Source organism: Pungitius pungitius, chromosome 21, assembly GCF_949316345.1.
Source record: "Pungitius pungitius chromosome 21, fPunPun2.1, whole genome shotgun sequence".
In the NCBI taxonomy this organism is placed as follows: domain Eukaryota; kingdom Metazoa; phylum Chordata; class Actinopteri; order Perciformes; family Gasterosteidae; genus Pungitius; species Pungitius pungitius.
This window is the reverse complement of record NC_084920.1, coordinates 6308633-6327603: the sequence shown is the minus strand read 5'-3', so window position 1 is coordinate 6327603 and position 18971 is coordinate 6308633. Positions and strand designations below refer to the sequence as shown.

Below are 18971 nucleotides of genomic sequence, written 5' to 3'. Positions count from 1 at the left end.
AAAGCAGGCAGGAAACCAAATAATCGAGAGAGCGGGGGAGGTTGATAGGTTGATGTTGGGAGCAAACGAAAGCGCGCGTGTGTGCGTGCGTGTGTGTGTGTGTGAGAAACAGAGTGGAAAAAAGGGGGCAGACATTTTTAAAACACTGAGTCCAGATCAGAAATAAAACATAAAAAAGGGGGGAGAAGAAGGAGGAGGCGGAGGGAAACAGGGAGGAGTGTGTTGTGTGTGCAGATTCTATGAAGTGAGGGGAGTAAATTGTGCGAGCCGGCGAGCTCAGCCCTGCATATTCGAGTTGCCTCTTTTGATTCAGACAGAATCATTTTTCTGCCGCAAGATTCTTTTTTTATTTTTTTGCCCCTTCTGGTGTCTTATCCGCTGAGACAAAGGCAGCGGGGAAAGAGCCAAACAGAGAGAGAGAGCCCCTCGGTGAATAGATGTTGCGCAGCTGACGGCAGAGGAAGCGGCAGAGAGAGTTTTCAGCCATCACGCTCCCCGACGGCAGTCTTTTCTTCCTGGGAGATTAAGGAAAAAAAGACAAGGACAAAAGCGACCCCGTATCCTCCTCCCCCACCTTCTCCGACCCGCCACCGTCCGATCGCCAGCCTGCACGCCGCTGGTGTGCGGTGCTTTTTTTTCTCTCTCTCAGCCCCTTAAAGGCATGGACTGGAGATGACGCAGCCGGGGGCTCAGTGAGAGAGATCGCTCCACGGAAACCCCTTCCCCTCACCGACAGGGCCAGACCGAGAGGAGCAACTCCAAGGGGGGGGGGGGGGGTTGAATGATTGGAGGAGGAGGTGGAGAAGAAAAGAGGAGAGAGTGAGAGAAGGGGTGGTGGGAGGGGGGCACCCTCCTTGGATTATTGCAGAGGGTCTTCCACTTTCCCCTTTTTGTATTTATTATTTTTTCTCCCCCCTCCTCCTCCACTCGCCTCCATCATCTTCTGCTCCTGCTGTGATGCGTAGTTTTTAAGACGAAGAATGTGGAGACAACATTTTCCAGGCAAGCAGCATGTTTCCTGTTTTCTTTTCTGGATGTGTAACAAAGTCTGGCATGTGGTAGGGAGGGAGGTGGATGGGGGAGAGGTGGGGAGAAGGGCAGTGTGTATGTGTCTGTGGGTGGGGGGTTTGGGGGGGTGGGCGATCGGTCCATAAAACGTGGTCATTTTGAGGTCCGTCCCGCGCTGCTGCACTTGGCTCTGGGTTTTAATTTTTTCCCCTGCGGGCTCGGGCTCCCCGCGTAGCTCGGGGCAACAACGAAAAGAATAAAAGAGCGGGAAAAAGGAGAGAGGGGGAGGAGGGGAGGTGGGGGGGGGGCATTGGATGCTGTTGACACCCGCTTTTGTCCCCAGCGTGGGCCCTGCCCGCCCAGGCACACAGAGGGTACCATTTTAAACAGGCGTGCGCTCATTTCCTTGGCAGGGGATGGATTGGTGTGGCGGGCAGCCGGGTGGTGACAGGGGTGGGGCACCGGCAGGGCAGGACAAGTAGCCTTTGTGTACTTTTGGGTAAGTGAGGGGAGGGGAAGGGCAAGGAGGGGGCTGCCAACAAAGGGTGCTTATACCCCCCACCCACCCCTCCCCTCTTTAACCACTACAACTCTTGCAGTGACCTCGTGCTGTCACAGGCAGATGAAGGGTCCGCGTGTGGTTATGGCAGGTTTTGTGTGTGTGTGTGTGTGTGTGTGTGTGTGTGTGTGTGTGTGTGTGTGTGTGTGTGCACGTGTGTGTGTGTGTGTGTGTCGGAGCGAGGAAAGTAGTAAATGAGTAATTGAGCCTTAGTAAACCAGAAGTACAGGCTCTGGCAGAGTGCCATGTGAAAAGGGAGGAGACTCCAGCGAGGAAAACAAAGTGTTGTTTGACCCAACGGCACATCTGTGCGCAGTGCCAAACTTCTCCGTTACTCCAGAGCGCTTGGCAGCTCCTGGCAGCCCGCCAAGGTGTGTGTGTACGTGTGTGTGTGTGTGTGCGTGGGTTCTATTCATTTGTTGACACAACCATGCATGTGCATTCCTGTTGTGTTCATTCAGATCAGACTTTGCAGTGTCGACTTGTGACCCCCACAAGTACTGCACAAATGTAGTACATATCAAAAACAATTTGTATGCAGATTATTTTGGTCTAGTAGTAGCTATTAAAAAAGTCTAAATTTGTAGTAATTAAGTTCAATGTTTTAAGTCACTTTATATGCTGGAAAGCTTAACTGAAAAGTAGAAGAAAGTAGTGAAACTGTCCCAAACTGCAAAATCCCACAAACTTTGTGGCGCAATTTTTTTTTCCTCTCTCTTTAATAAACCTTTGGTGGCCGGTGACTAGAATCTTTGGGCAGTCTTCGCTGCTAGAAAGAATCCAGCTTTTCTGCCAACCTGTAGCTGCTATCAGAACCAAACGCTACCCACAATGCACATGTCCGTGTTACAACCCCTCTGACCCCTCTGTGGGCGGGGCCCTCCCGCTCGACAGGCGGCCTCTGCTGCCCAGCGCTGGTGTTTCAGCGGGGCTCTGCTTGGCACAGTGAACGGCCGTGACTGTTGCCGGTCAGCACCACCAGCAGCAGCCGCCCCCACCCCCACCCAGCTTTGTTTTCAGGAAAGGATCAACCTGCAAACAGCAGCTCCGGGTTGCTAGGTAACCACTGGCAGCCGATGACGATAGACCTGGTGGACGGCTCGTCCGGTCCCCCATTACGGCTAAAAGGACGGCAACAGTTGCTGTTTTGCCTCCTCTCTGTATTCTCCCCCCCCCCCTCTCCTTTTTCTGACCAAAACACGCGTCCCTTTCCCTTTTCTGGTCCTTCTCACGGAGGCAATGCAACACCAGCAGCGGAGGCCAGTGGGTAGGAAGAAACTCCTCGCTCCCTTCCCAGCATAATGGAAACTCTGGCCTCATCCCCCGTTGCGCCGCTCTGCCGCGTCCTGCTGCCAGACTCTGACTAAGTGTTGCTGGCTCAGGAACCGCAGCCTCCAGCCCGGGCCGGGTTCAGGTTCCACTAGAATTTTTCTGCAGGAATGGTTAGAATTAAAGCACTGGTGACTGAGAGAGCCCGAGCAACAACAAGAAAGCGCAACGGTCTAATTTTATTAGTGCTAGTAATCGAGTAGTTAAAAAAGGATTTTTGCACTGGAGACCTAGATTTTCAAAAATAATTTTAGTCGTGACCCGGTTCTTATTTTTGAGGGTTTTGTGAGCTAATTGAGAATGATTTTCTGTGATGTACTGCTTTTATACTGCTAATTAAGCTCAACGCTTTTTAGTGCAGGGACTTTTATTGCAGGTGGCATCTTGAAATCACCATCAAAATAAAACTCTTTTCGAAAGTAGAGAGGATTCCATTCGACATCGTCATGTGGTACTTTTACTTTTACCAGAACACAGATTTCCCAAAAGACTGATTTGTGGTGTTAGGATTTCTAGAGTAAATCTATTTAGAAGTTTAGGAGACACAAGGAAAAGACTGAAAACAAAACTAATTTTTTGAGGCATGCAATGAAATTATATTTTAAGGAAGAAATAATTTACAGCCCATATGTGATACCAGTGTGTGTGTGTGTGTGTGTGTGTGTGTGTGCGTGTGTGTGTGTGTGTGTGTGTGTGTGTGTGTGTGTTACATTTATTCCTTTGGCAGGTAAACCCGCGACAACAGCTGCCTCTCTCAGTGAATGTGTATTTGTCCCAAGTCGTCACACACACACACACACACACATTTGCAGCCTGGCAACAGTTTAGCAAGAAGCAGAGGAAGCGAGAACACAGAGGAAAGGAAATGAGGGGGATTAATTAATGGAGGAGTGAAATATAGAGCACTCTGCCTCCTGCGGTTCTCCAGTGGACCACAGCTCCCTGCCCTCAGTGGGCACACTGGAAGACATTTGATGAGCTGTATGCATCACATTGACACATATATACATGTATATAGTTGTTGTTATTGCTGTTTAAAAAATAATTTGCATGTGAACTACACTTGGTGGTGGGGGTTAAAGAACATCACTCCCAATCTTTATCTTCAATAATGTCAGCTTATTTTAGAGGTAGAGGTAAAGGACTGCGAAGCTGATACACGCAAGTTGCTATCGCACTGGGGGGCGACCGAAGGAGTGAGAGGCCGATAGGTCAGGTAGGCGGGAGAGAAACCCGCCGGATGAGTCACGGTGTCCGCCCTGTCTGACTCGTGCCCCGGGGGCCTCGATGCAGCCTGCCAGCCGCTGCTCTCTCTTCACCGCCTCACCCACGGTCTCTCTTACCTGCCCACCCACGGTTGTTCTCTAATCTATGTAGGCCAGTAAAGGTGCAATAACACAGCCAGTTGTACCGACTCACACAAAGCAGGGGAAAGGTTGATTTGTTAGTCGAGGACAGCAAACCTTAATTGTTTTTATATCACTTTGAATCCAATGATTGTGTGATGGGTTTGAGGTTATGTTCGGGTTAAATTATATGTATGTTACATGCAGACGTAGCTGTTGATAGACTGGTGGGGACCAAATAGAGGTCAGAGTAAAGTCAATCCCGGACTTACGTATATTCATAGTCATGAAATCATCTGTAAAATTGTTTGAAATTCTTTTGTTATCATCAGAATTGTCCATTTTTTTGTGTATGCATAAGTGCACCATCTCGTGAGATGTGGTCCGGCACATGTGCACAAGTGCTTCCTCGCACACCCCTCACCTCAGTTTGATGTAACGGACTCGTTCTTCACCGCCCAGCTGCCGCCATTTATATTTGGCGTCAATGTGACACACAGCTGAGTCGCCGCGCCTCCCTTTCTCCCACCGCCGAGTGGGCACGGAAGTGCTGTTGTAGGTTTGTGTTGGGTGAGGAGATGGAGGAGGAGGAGGAGGAGGAGGAGGAGGGAGGCCGTCTGTCTGTTGGGTGAGAAGACATCTCCTCTGCCCTCTGCACCGAGAGTTTCTCCGACCTCAACTCTCGCCGCAGATGCCACCGTTGCCAAAAATAAAGTGCATTAAAACTGGCAGCCGGAGCCTGTTAGGTGATCACCATGACAATATGGACGGGAGGCATGAAGAGATGACACTTCTGTGTCGATACAACCCCCCCGCCCCCTCCACCCCCCTCCCTACGAGAGGCTGCTGGACTGCTCGCTTTCCGTCAATTTCCTTCACACCCCCCCTCTCCTGTTCTTTATATGATTCTCGTGTCTCCATCCTTCTCTTCTTCTTCTCCCCTGGGTGCTCTCCAGGCCTTGTTTAGTTTATTTTTATGCACGCTTGTTTTACATTTCAATTTCACTCTTATCCCCCCCCCCACTTGTTTTACATTTTAATATCACCCATACCCCCCCCCCCCCCACACCTCCTGTTTGTTTTCGCCACAAATCTCCTAATCTCACCTCTATCGACCCTAATCAGCGGCAGTAATCCCTCCTGGCGTGACACTAACGAGCCATCCTCTACCTCTCCCCCCTCCTTTCCCTTCCTCCACCCCTGATCTCAAACCACGCGTCATCCTAATCCCCGAGGGGGTGTGACTTGAAGAGCGTACCGACGGGTACACCCGCTCCGGCCCTCACACACCGAGGGCCCGAGGGAGGGTCGCACTTACTCGGATGCTGACCTTAGCGGCAAACCAGAGGAGAGCGGCAAAACCCCACGATAAGTGAGTGATGCCGTCCCAGGGGGGATCTCCCTGGTTGAGTGGTTCTTCCCGTCGTGTCAGCGTGGACATAAAGGCCGAGAGTGACGATCATGACCGGTTGGGCGGTAGGGCACCAGTACTCAGCGGGGGAGCCGTTTTTCCTCCCCGGGTCCATCCATCCGTGGGGTTTCTTGTGAGCAGCATGAATAATGATGCCCCCCCCCCCCCCCCCCCTTCAACCCCCTCTTCTTAACATTGAATGAACCAGGGCTCCTGTCTTCTTCAGCGGCGGCGGTTGAGAAGGTCGGCCCACCGGGGAGCTCGGAACCCTCTTGACTCTGAGCGAGAGAAGTGGCGAGCAGGAAAAGGAGAGCGAGTTGAGCGCGGGCCCCTGAATGGTGACCCGCACCGCGTCGAGTGCGCTGAAGTGCAGATGTGCGTTGGCTGGAGGGTTTGTCGCAGGCGTGTGGCGTTTTCTCTCCCAACGCTCTCCATTACAATGACACACGGCAGCGGTGACGCTCGTTTGTCAAGGTGCAGCCCGCAACGTTTCTCCTCTATTATCTTCTTCGGTTCCACTCAAACGTAGGAGCCTCTCCCTTGGACTGAGAAATGAGAAGAGACTGTGTTGTTAGCGTGGGGTTGTCATACGTGCACACCAGGGAATATCTTCCTGTTGGTTTGATATATGAACATGTGTCTGAAAGAGAGAGAGAGAACATGTAAGCTGCTTTCTACTTGAGGCCGAGAGGATTCATGTCAGCATCGATTTATTGAGCAACGCTGGGTAGTCTGTAGGAGCGCTACTTGCTGCTGTATCCTAATCAGCACGTGTGCCTGTGCGCGCACGCACACACACAGTACACCGGAGGTTGTTAGCATCTGAGTGTTTTATTTTTCAAGAAAACAGGGATGAAGTCTGTTGAGGGAGAGTGCTGCTTGCTAAATTTAGTGTAATAATTGGACTTTGCACACTGAGCGTTCCTTCCGGTAGAACGCCTGTATGCATGTCTTTTTTCATTATGTATCATTATTATTTTAACTGGTTCAACTATTGTTTCTATATTCTTTTTCTATTTTTTTGGGCCTAGCTCAACTATCCCATGTATAGAAAAGAAAGAAGAAATACTGAAATCATAGTTTTTTTACTCTTGCAGCTGATTTCATAGGGGCTGTTCATTTGTCATCTCATACCTCTCAAACTGACATCTATTCTCTCCTCCCTCTGTCTCCAGGTATTCGCCCCCAAATCATGAACGGGCCAATGCACCCGCGCCCCTTGGTGGCGCTGCTGGACGGCCGCGACTGCACCGTGGAGATGCCCATCCTGAAAGACTTGGCGACTGTCGCCTTCTGCGACGCTCAGTCCACGCAGGAGATACACGAGAAGGTACCTGAACACACGCTGCGCGGCGACCACATCACACCACAGACGGGAAGATGCCACCTGTCACTCCTGCTGGCTGTCACGGCTCCTGTTCGTGTCATATAGGGCTCCACGCGCACATGGCAATTAGAATATAGTGGCGTCATTATGATCTCATGTCACCTTCTGGCACACGGCACGGTGCCATTGTCTCAATAGAGCGTCTTGTACGGCGGGAAAGTGGCGTAATTACATCGGCTTGTAGTGGCTCTTTATTGCTTTTTATGCAGCGCGGTGGCGGCAAAACAATATATGGCCATGGAGATGGGTATCGGCGAGGCCGCTGTCTCTCTCCGTCTGCAGGCAGAGTGAGACTCGCTGCGTCTTTCCTCTCGCTGTTTTCGTGAAAATGGAACATATTAAAAATGAAGCATTTGCATAGAGATCAATTCAATCAAAGACCTCGGGCGGTGAAAAGAACGGGGGGAGTGGGCGGCTTTTTGTTTGTTTTAACATTGCCTTATCAGGAAAAACATGATTGTAATGTTCACCTGCCAGCATATTCAGCCGTTCGCAGTAATAACTTGCAGCCTGGATACCCGGAGGGCGTAGACTGAAAATGTCCAATCTCTTCTTACTGCGGCAGGGATGCGGAGATACAGCGCTGATAATTCAGGGAGAATCAGTATGATGTTTTCGGGCCAGACACCAGCTGCCAGGCCAGCAAACACAGGAAGTTATGGGGCAGACTTTTCAAGGGCATAATAAGAAAGGAGCTTAAGGTTGCATCAGGGTTCTCTACCCAGTAATTCGTCAGGTGATCAGGGAACATTAGAACACGCGGCCGAATTCTGATCAAGATCGAGTTACAATCCCTCTTGAGTGCGACCGAATCGCGCACACAGCCCTCCCGCGCGCTCCGACAGCCAGCGCTCCCCCAGTTGTTGTTTCTCACAGTCATGACAACCGCCATGACACCCATTAAAAAAAAGTGTGAACCCGAATGGCACACAGCCAACTTAGGCCTGACTGTTCATCCAATTGTATTGTTAAGATTATGGCTGTAACTAATGACTTAGGTTGGGTTACGTAGGGAAGTGATCTATTGATATTTGGTTTTGTCTCTACAATAGCTTTACACACACAGAATATCTTCTTTTTACTCACATTTCTGCTGAAAAGGTGAAATCAATCTACAAGGGATCATATCTCTCTCTGAATAGTGTTCTCTTTATTGCCGTATTACGATCTATTATCCCCCCTTAAGAAGTCCTCAAAGCTAGAAAGCAATATTTGGAATGTCACATCTCCCCTGCCAGGTGGGGAAAATCAGTTCTCGTGGTAATAACCGGTTGTCATCCCCACTACATCTCCACCACTCACCAGTGGGCCGACTCCACAGCCATAAAATGTCTCCTCAGAGTCAAACACACAGACTGCACCCAACCATCCAAATAAAACCCCTTTTGCTGCCGTATACTGCCGTCTCTCAAGTGGACCCAGTGCAAATGGGTGTGTGTGGGGCGGGTGGGGGAGGTGCGGGGGGACTCTGTGTCGTGTCAGAGCGCAGGCATCCTCAGAAATGAAAGCCGTTAAAAGCAATAAGGCTTTTGTTACAGTAGAGAGGTGGGTTATGGATTGGATCAGAGCTTCCTGTTAAAGTAAAAAACCTTCAGAGTGGGTTTCCCCTAAAAAGAAACAGCGCTTGGGAGAGAAGAAGAGAGTTTAAATCCTCGGGTGTTTCAACCTTGAACTAGTATGATGAAGGCCCGTCAGGGACACGGCTCTAATGAAAGCAGTATGGAAATTCAAGAGATAATCTGCTAATCACACGAAAGCTAATGCAGTTTGGCTCGAGGTGAATGCAGAGCTGTTATTTAGGCGCTGATGCTGAGGGAATATTTTAAATCCCCTTCAGAATGAATCACAGGTCGGGTCACCTTGTCCATGTGAAGTAGCAGAGAAGCAGCGCTTTACCGTGACACCCTCCTTAAAGTGGCACTAATTGAGACTTTGTTTTAATCAATGCAAACAGATTTTTTCCATCAATGAGGGCGTTTGTTTTTGTTCTTTCAGCAGAAGATCTCAGGAAGAGGTAATGTGGTGGTGAAAAAGTGATTTGATCTCTGGGCTCAAACAAGCACCCTCATGTGTTTATTTCACTGTAAGTTTTGCCACGTAACTAAACCTAAATTAAAACCATTTTCTCTTTCTGTAGATTACATGATTTAAGATAATACAAGTAGTCCTTGGACAGTTCGGCCTAAACAAACAACAATTTTAAAAGCTATTAGGTTAGGTACAAAAACACATTTGGTTTTATAATCTGTAGCCCATAATACATCACAGACCCTCTTGTTTATTAATGGCAAATGACACGAATAAAGGGGGGAAAAATACCATTCTTCAAGTTTCTGTGAAGAAACACAGTTTAATATTCAGATCTGCCAAGCAGTATTTCCCCCCCCCCCTTCGATCACATGAAGGGAGGCGCGCCGATAAATGGAATACTGTGTTTTTTCCGCAGGTGCTCAACGAAGCCGTGGGAGCCATGATGTACCACACTATCACCCTCACCAGAGAGGACCTGGAAAAGTTCAAAGCTCTACGTATTATCATACGCATCGGCAGCGGATACGACAACATCGACATCAAGGCCGCCGGAGAGCTCGGTACGGACTGCAATCACTGATGAAACGTACCCTGCACAGTCCAGTACTGTGACAGAGTATATCGCTGTTGTATGTTGCTCTCAGAGTATAAAATATGTGTATTTTTCAATTGCATGTTGGCGTAATTCCTTCGTGGGGCGTTTTGTGAGCGGCTGTCTGCTTCATTTTGTTTGTTTGATGGTTTGTTTGTCCCTTAATTATACACCATCCCTCTGGGCATCAGTAATCCGATTTAGCTGAATCTTGAGAGGACGTTTCATCCCGGCGCTACGGCGTGGCACGGAAATGGCAGCGATGGGCAAAACATCTGGCTCGGTAGAGGGCAAGACAAGATTGCACGGTCGACAGTGAGTTTGCCCTTCGGTTTTCGGCGCGTTTACCGCTTCCTCGCCGTTCCTTTTATTATAGAGCGCAATCAAACCCAGAAATATTGAGTTGGATGAAAGGTGGACGGCCCAATGTGAGCCCGGATGTTCAAAGAGAGAGGAGAGTGCAGTCTTCTCCCTCTGAACCAACCACCCAGGCTCATATCAGCAGGCCCCCGTGGCTCAAACAGCCCTCACACTTGACAAAGCCGCCATTTTCCTGCCAACGCGAGATACCGTGTCTAACCGCCACCCACTCACCGGAGGCGCTCTGCCTCGCGACGCGGGAGACCAGAAGCTCTCGCGCCCGGTGAAGGCGGCACTGATATGGCGTGCCTGTTTCCCGGGGAGAAGAAAAGGGGCCATTGATTGAGCGGGCTCTGGCTATTTTTTGCCGCCCCGGAGATGGCTGAGCTGTTACTGCGAGATACAGAGTGGGATGAGAACTTTGGAGGAGCGAGCGGGGGCAGGCTGGAGTGCTTAAGTGACAATAATGGAGATGTCTGTGTTGTTTGTGGATAGGCCAGGTAATGCCAGGAGGTCAGAAGTTTTAATGCTCTCAAGGTAACACAATTATGAACAATCGACTGGAGGATGAACAGTCGCTTCATTGTGCATAAGTTTAGAGGAGGGTTTTTCAGAGATTCATTGTATCATTAATTACAATGTGATTATACTATTATATTGAAAATTCTGTTACCCAAGTTTTAGATCTCCCACTGGTCTAAATTGACTCATACCTATTGGAATAATACTGTTTTTTATGCTCTTGGTTGATTTTCACTGTTTTGCCTTGTTTGTGTGTGTGTTTTCTTTAGGTATTGCGGTGTGTAACATTCCCTCTGCAGCTGTGGAGGAGACGGCGGACTCCACCCTGTGCCACGTCCTCAACCTCTACCGGCGAAACACCTGGCTCTACCAGGCTCTCCGGGAGGGCACGCGGGTCCAGAGTGTGGAGCAGATCCGCGAGGTGGCGTCTGGCGCCGCCCGCATCCGCGGCGAAACCCTGGGACTCATCGGCTTTGGTTAGTATCATTTTTTTTCAATGGTTACATTTTACCTTACATCTGATTTCTGTGGTGTGTTTCTTCCCCCCCTCCCCTTCCTTTTCATATCCTCTCACGGCTCAGTGTGCCTTCTGTTTTCCTGCCATGATAAGGTTATTTTCCTGCCTCCGCCGTGCCATTATTATCTCAAGGTTGTGCGTTGCGCCTCCCTCCGGGCCGGCTTCCGTTTCTCTGCCACACTGTGCTCTCATGCCACCGCTCTAATGCTCCCCGTTATATCCCCCATTATTCTCTCCTCTTCTCTTTTCCACTCTTCCTTTCTGTCCCCGCGGCCCCTCGACACCTCGCCCTGCCATGATCGGGCCCCTAATGGTAGTGTGTGTTGGTTGAAGTGTGCCTGTTTTAAAGCCAATTGTGTGTGTGTGTGTGCGTGTGTGTGTGTGTGTGTGTGTGTGTGTGTGTGTGTGTGTGTGTGCGTGCAGCATTCTACCCTGTCTCAACATTAGTGGGCTCACGGATGCTTTGTCTTCTCCAAAACCTTTCCAGAGTGCCACGTTATCTCTGTGTCCACATACAGTCCCCCCCACCAACACACACACAACTTACCCCCCTGCATGCCCCCCACAGCCTCCTAGACGTACAGTGCCCAAACAGCAGGTCCTGGCTCGAAGAAAGCCCCCCCCCCCCCTCCTCCTCAGCGAATCCTCCCGCCACCAGCCTCCTCTCGCGGTCTTTCTGGCTCAAGTCGTCTCCAAAACAATGTTCCATTGTCAGCGGGAGGTTTGGGAGAGCAAAGGCCTCCTGGTGTTTGTTTTGGTGGACTCGGCGCATTCAGCCAGCTGCACAACTCTGCAGGCTGCAAACACACGGAATGAAAGAGAAACTCTGGTTGTGGGGCAACTAAGACTCAGAAGTAGTTCAAGCAGCAGCGATGTTTCAGAATAAGTGTTGTGCTGCTACAGCATTCATTCATTTGTAGTGATTGTTCCCTTTAGCTTTATGCTATCAATAAGATTACCTCTTAGATAGGTGAAATTCCCTTTACTTTGTATTTCTGCATAAAATAAGCCCTTATATTTGACCTAATTATGTTGTTCACACATTTTTATTGTTCGAATGAATGATTCTGTAATTAAAAACAAAATAAGTTGTGTGATTTTATTCTTCACATTTGAAGCCATGAATAATCTTCACTCAAGGTCCACATTTCTGACATATCATGTGTCGTGTATATGTGTGCATAGTTAGGAACTTAATAGGAAGTTAGGAAAAAAAATATATATATGTATATTCTCTAGGAGAGATCCACAGCAAAGACCCAAAGCAACCATCTTTTGACTGACAGCTAACAAATGACCTCAGAAAGGGCTGTTTGACCAAAGCAGCAATCTGTCCTTCAAGTCGGCTCTGACCAATCAGCGGCCCATCTGCTGCATCGCCACCAGGTGGGAAATAGTTGATTTCACAAATCTTTCCAGAGTGTCGTCCTCCTGCAACGGTGGAAAACACAAAGCAAAAGTCTTCAACCGAAAGTTGTGTGGCAGAACCTGCGGTAGTGTATTCTCCATCTAGAGCCATTGATCGGTGGGGGAAGAGAGGGAGAAAAAAAAAGAGTCAAGCTGTTTTTGATTCTCCTGAGATCCACAGGAAATGAAAGATCGACACAAAAGCACAAGTAGTTATAGTTTCTAGTGCAAGAGAAGATTATTGTTTATATGACATATTTGTAGATAAGAAAATCCTTTTGTAGTCCTGCAGTGGATACATAGTTAAAACAAGATCATAACAGTTATAAATAAGTATTATTAAAATAACAAAAGAGGATTCACAATAACTGAAATTAAATATTACATATAGCGACAGAACCATTAGATCATTAAACACTAGACTTAGTTAAAAATCCCTCCAATTCAAAAGGATGCTGTTTCCATCTAAATTCGCTACTTTATTCCAATTGTCCATCAACCACGCCAGCAGCCTCATCAAATCTGATTGTACTTGAACCACAATACGCCGTGTTCTCTTTCAAACTAACTGAAAAACTCGTTGCCATCCCGCTGCTGTCTGCACCTCCAGCCGGCCGCTGAATGCAACAAGTTCACACTTTTTTAAAGAACTCATATTCCTGGGAAATGTAGGAAATAAAGTAATTTGAAGCAGAAGTACACAGCGCTTGTTGAAAAGAAATTGCATGCACCCAAAAAAAGATCAAGCACTTTGGGGAAGGTGGATTTATACAGCAATCAGAAATGTGATTGTAACCCCATCAGCACAATGGAGCAGAATGGTCCAAGTGATTACTTAAGTATTATCAGGAGTCTTTGTGCAACTTTGGCTCAGATTGAAAGAGAGAGAGAAAAAAAAAGGGACAAAGCCTCCGAGACGAACATAACGCTCCATCACAAAAGCGGGGACTTTTGGGGATATTGATATTTTATTTGAGGACCTCATCGATCTGCGGGTGCTGAGGAGGAGCAGAAGCTCCCAGCCGACGAAACAGATGGTGAGAGACAGGAAGAGCCTCATGTGCTGCTGATTCTCCACCAGTCACCCTGCGATTTCTCCATCATGGCTCCACCACTTTAACCATCATTAACCATCCTCCTTCCGATCAATCAATAAAGACCTTTTAACGTCCTAAGTCAATGGGATTGCTTAAAAATAGCATTTCATTTCATTGGTTGGATTTTATGTTCATGTCCGTTTAACGGTGTCTTAAAGCCTTTATTAGAGTTCACTCTTTGATGCTCACTGTGTATTTAGCAGGAATGACGTTGAATGCATTTCGTACAAACCATTATGTTGCGTTTACAGGCCTTTATTTCCTATTTATTTTGATTCTCAAAGACGGTTCCAGGATTTGATTTGACATGAAAAGACAATATCTTTTGCGTATGTATGCAGACGTGCAGGAGTTATTTGAATGTTTATATCCCACACACATGCATAATATCATTATACTAGATAATAGCATTAACCTGATACTTGAATTGTTAATGTAACAGCACATAAATAAACATGAACCTCGTCCCGCGTGTCCTCAGGTCGTTCGGGTCAGGCCGTGGCGGTGCGGGCCAAGGTTTTCGGCTTCAACGTCATCTTCTACGACCCGTACCTGCAGGACGGCCTGGAGCGCTCACTGGGCGTCCAGCGCGTCTACACCCTGCAGGACCTGCTCTACCAGAGCGACTGCGTGTCCCTGCACTGCAACCTGAACGAACACAACCACCACCTCATCAACGACTTCACCATCAAACAGGCGCGTGCACACACACACACACAAACAGCTGTGATGCGACCTGGGCCTAATGCAGCGCTATCGAGCAGGTAGACGAGCAAAGCCGGCGGCGTGTTGTGACTCTTGTCAGCCCGCAGGCTGTCCTGGGGGAGAGAATGGGGAGGGGTGGGTGCATCACAGTCGGCGGGATGGGGAGGAGAGGGGAACGGATGCGGCCTTCCTGCCTGCGCATTCCCTGCTCTCTTTATCTTAAGCTCCGCCAAAAGCCGGACACAAATTCATTCCTTTGCTCTGTCGAATGCAATTAGCGGCAGCCCACGGCTACAGCAGATATATCGACCAGGCCGCGCAGCAGGGGGAGGTACTGGGGGGGGTTGATGGCTGCGTTGCCTGGGGCGACACCTGCAGGGCAGCCGGGGAACTACACGCTACACCACGGGCCCTGAAGAGGAATCCCTCGCCGTGAGGCCACCAATTCCTCGCTGCCTTTTCCCTACTTTCTGCGAGATGCGGGGGGGGGGGGGGGGGGGGGGTAATGGCCTATCCCGGTTAACTCCATGTCTCTTTCAGAGCTTTGGTATTCTCAGCTGCCTCTTATGTGCTGGAATGAAATAACACTTCTCTCTCTTTGCCCCCCCCCCCCCCAAATAAAAATGGAAGTGGAAACGTGTGTGCGCATGTTTCCGTGTGTGTCAAAATCCAGCGTGGCCTAATAAAAGACTGCCTGCCAGCGGAAAGCCTTTTCATGCCCCTGCATTTCAGTTTCTGTCAAGATTAAGGGATTACTTTCTTCTGAGCATAGTCTTTTGATATTTTTTCTAGTTTTTGTTGTGCCTTTTTCCCCCTAAAAGCGACACGGGGGTGGGGGGGGGTACTGCCTCATCTTCCAGCTCAACCCTCATCCCTCATTTCATCTCCTGGTTTTGGATGAAGAATGTTCTTTATCCCACCATCTCTCAGTGTTTCTGTCTGTGTCCTGGATGGCTCAGGTGTCAGACGCAACAACAGATGTTTTTACAAAATTCTCAATTTCTCTCCCGCATGATGTTTTGAGGCCCTCGAATGCCTTCATCCAATCCGGATTTACAGTACACACCGCTTCAGATGACTCACGTGAACACCCACATCTGGCCATTTGTCTGTGAATAACTGGTTGTCTATATTTCTCGGCGATAGCTGGGCTCAAAAATACATTTATTCGGGTTGTCCATACGTCTGAGTCTCTGGAATGTGATGTCTGAGGAGCACCCTGGAAGGGATGACTTTACCTTCGGCCCGAACCTCCACTTGAGCTCAAGGATGAGCCGATTAAAGTTTATTAGTCAAAGATCAAGGTGGCTGTGACCTCACATCTGTCACAGAGAGCGCAATGTCCCCGAAATAGCTTCCATTACATCTGGAAAAACATCAGCTTGGACTCAAAGATGATCCGATTACAATGTCAGCGATCAATGGTGAAGGTCACTGAACTAAGCAACGCATATGCTTGTAGTAAAATCAAATAATCAAGTGATGACATTTCTGGTGGGCGGAGGCCTACAACTATGAGTTGGTTAATCCTAATACCTTGTTTGATGTGTGTGTGTGTGTTATGCACAACAGATGCGACAGGGCGCGTTCCTGGTCAACACCGCGCGGGGGGGCCTGGTGGACGAGAAGGCCCTGGCCCAGGCTTTGAAGGAGGGCCGGATACGCGGTGCCGCCTTGGACGTTCACGAGACGGAGCCCTTCACGTGAGTATATGCACACACACACACACCAACACCCTGTCAAAAGGCAGACACATGAATGCTTGACAGTTGAGACGAGGTAACAGACGGGTGTGCGAGAAAGGGAAGGAGAAGCAGCAAATTGCACACAGTGAACGAGACGGAGAACCTTAAACAGGCGAGCGACAGACACACAGACACACGGCAGCTTAAAGACACCTCGCGCTCTTTTAAAAACGCTCCCTGCGGGCTCTGAAGTCAATGGAACCCGGGAGACGCAGGGAGCTCCCGTTATCCGCATTAGAGGAAACTAAAAAAGCGGCCAGAGGAGCAGGTCTGAGCAGGTACGGACAACCGGGGACGTACAAGGATGGCTGGATATCCAAATGCTTCTAAAAAGCTTAGTATGACATTTATTCAAAATAGCTGTAGATCATCATCAGAAGCTATTTTAAGGCAATGCTACCTGCTGCCTCGTCACTGTTCCTTCAGCTCTTTTCTCCATTTCTTCTCCTGCTCTCCCCGAAGTGGGGGGGAACAGCTTAATACGCCTCTTGGTTTTTACACCTTTCTGTGAACCCAGTTCCTCATCCCAGGGGTTGTGGGAGTTGTTTCTGGCCGCATTGCTCAGCCGACTGTAACACATGCTCCGCCCACCCAAAATGTCAACGGTAGAGGGCTCCAGAACTCCGGCCCTGCATCCCACGCGCCACTGAAACGGATTCAGGACGCCACTGAGGCATTGCACAAACATGCACACGCACACAGAACCAGGCCAGGTGTTACAGGAATGGCGGGGGCGTCTACTGTGAGACAGATCAGACGTGAGAGCCCAGGGATGAAGGAAAGCATGTTTTGGAAAGGAGGACATTGTGTCATGGGTGAATACCAAGGTCGTGACTTTTTGTCGAATGACTACACAAAACTTCTTTTTTTTTTCACAGAAAACTTCAATTAGTCACCAATGAATTGGTTCCTTTCTTTCTGCCTCATTAAAAACAAATCCAGAACCCATGAACATACTAATGTTTTATTCTGCCAGGGACACAAGCTGTAAAGTGGGTTCTCGGTGCGTTTCAGGAGATGAAACATCCTTATAAACGATAAGCAACAAATAAAATAAGTAGTAGACGAGAAGTTTGGTCATCGGAGGGAAAATACATACAGAAACGATCGTAGCTCACAAAGATAAGAAGAGCACAGCTCTGGTTATCTCCTGTGTTTTTTATTTCATATTGTTACAATTTTCCCTCTTTTTTTCTTACTCGCTGTGTGTGTGTGTGTGTGTGTGTGTGTGTGTGTGCGTGTGTGTGTGTGTGTGTGCGTGCGTGTGTCACAGTTTTGCCCAGGGCCCGCTGAAAGACGCCCCCAACCTGATCTGCACACCGCACACAGCCTGGTACAGCGAGCAGGCCTCTCTGGAGATGCGGGAGGCCGCCGCCACCGAGATCCGAAGAGCCGTCACCGGTACGCAGTCCCCTCACCTAACCCACCAACATCCGACCAACACACTGCTGAGCACAGCATCCCCGCCCGGCGCTGCTTCCTGATCAGGGCGCGGCCTCGGCCCGCCGCGCCTCCCGTTGCGCGTCTTCTGTCCCCCCGTTAACCCCCCCCCTCGCGGATGTCACATTTCCACTTGAATAGGTTTCCTGGGTAGCCTTTGAACACACATTGAATCTGTGCCTCTCAATAGTTTAGGGCATCATTAGGCGCTCTTAATTTTAATGTGTGTGTCCGTCTGAAACCCCGAGTCTGTTGTGTGCTCCAGTGCTTTGAACCGTGTGTGTGTGTGTGTGTGTGTGTGTGTGTGTGTGTGTGTGTGTGTGTGTGCGCGCGTGTGCCCTACACGACAGGCCGCATCCCCGACAGCCTTAGGAACTGCGTCAACAAGGAGTTCTTTGTCACCACGGCGCCGTGGGCCGTCATGGATCAACCGGGCGTCCACCCCGAGCTTAACGGCGCCACCTACAGGTAAACACTGAACACGTTGTCGTTACGAGCATGTGTTGCCCAGTTACCTGTCCTTCCTGCAATGTTAATAAAGTCGCCCCCCTGTTCTCTGTGGTAGTCCAATGGTCATTCTGTGAGCTGTGGGCTCTTCCTGAACTCAGCATGTCCACCTCCGTGTGTTTCTTTCACGCAGCCAAGTGAACCAAACTCTTCCTGGCATAACAACCGGTGTCCCCCAAGACAAAATTATTGCCTAGATCAGGAGCAGGTAAATACGACCATCCGGGACGACGGCCTCGCGTCTGCAGGTCCCGGATAAGACCCTCTCACCCCTCCCTCCCCCCCGAGCTCGCGTGGTGTGTGTCCCCCTCTATGCCTCCCCAGCACTCCCCCGTTTGACTGAGCCCAAGTAGAGACGGAATGAAGCGAATGTGGGTTCTCTGAGCGTCTCCATAAGCATGACACGCTGGAGTCATGCTTTGGGAGTTCCTTCTTGGGCGATTTTGGGAAACTGCATTCCCCCCCTAACCCCACTCCCCCCTTTTTTTGGTTGAATGGAGAACCTCAGGCTCAGAGTGTGAATTTAAATTACCGAACTGATTTCACAGTAATGTACTAATGCTTAAGGACCTGACAAAGTGTACTGTGAAAATATAAATGACTTTTACACACTACACTATGATCTTTTAAAGTACTATGCTGACTGAAGTTTTTTCCACATGCCATACTATGATTTTCTGTTCAAAATACTGTACTAAGAAGTTCTTTGACACACTCTGCTAAGGCTGACATTCCCTTCATATATGTTAGTATATTTCTTGTAGGACATTTAAGGTTTTTTTTTTCTTTTTTCGACATGACACACTATAGACTCCTACTAGATATATACACATATATATGTCTTTTATATTTTCTAATATTTTCAACTTACTATACCAACGACATATTTCATTTTATTCTGACTGGTGGGAAAGAGCTACATTATGACCTTTTAACGGCTTTTTTTCAGCATACTATGACTTGTTTTTGACATGTTACACTGTGACTTAGTGGCCCTGGGACAGGCCC

General features: G+C 48.8%; 1 protein-coding gene across 5 annotated transcripts in view; it reads left to right on the top strand.

The window, feature by feature from the left end:
- The window catches only part of LOC119213146 (C-terminal-binding protein 2), a 72239-nt gene that overhangs the window by 51490 nt on the left and 1778 nt on the right, over positions 1 to 18971 (top strand). For 3 of the 5 annotated variants that reach the window (XM_037464222.2, XM_037464220.2, XM_037464221.2), the window contains exons 3-9: positions 6829 to 6983; positions 9487 to 9631; positions 10815 to 11021; positions 14048 to 14262; positions 15844 to 15974; positions 17290 to 17417; positions 17807 to 17924. In XM_037464222.2, the coding sequence (XP_037320119.1) occupies positions 6829 to 6983; positions 9487 to 9631; positions 10815 to 11021; positions 14048 to 14262; positions 15844 to 15974; positions 17290 to 17417; positions 17807 to 17924 (1099 nt within the window). Of the gene's footprint in view, positions 1 to 170; positions 1003 to 6828; positions 6984 to 9486; positions 9632 to 10814; positions 11022 to 14047; positions 14263 to 15843; positions 15975 to 17289; positions 17418 to 17806; positions 17925 to 18096; positions 18172 to 18971 lie in introns of those variants that run through there. The other 2 variants (XM_037464224.2, XM_037464223.2) reach the window with 2 other exon arrangements.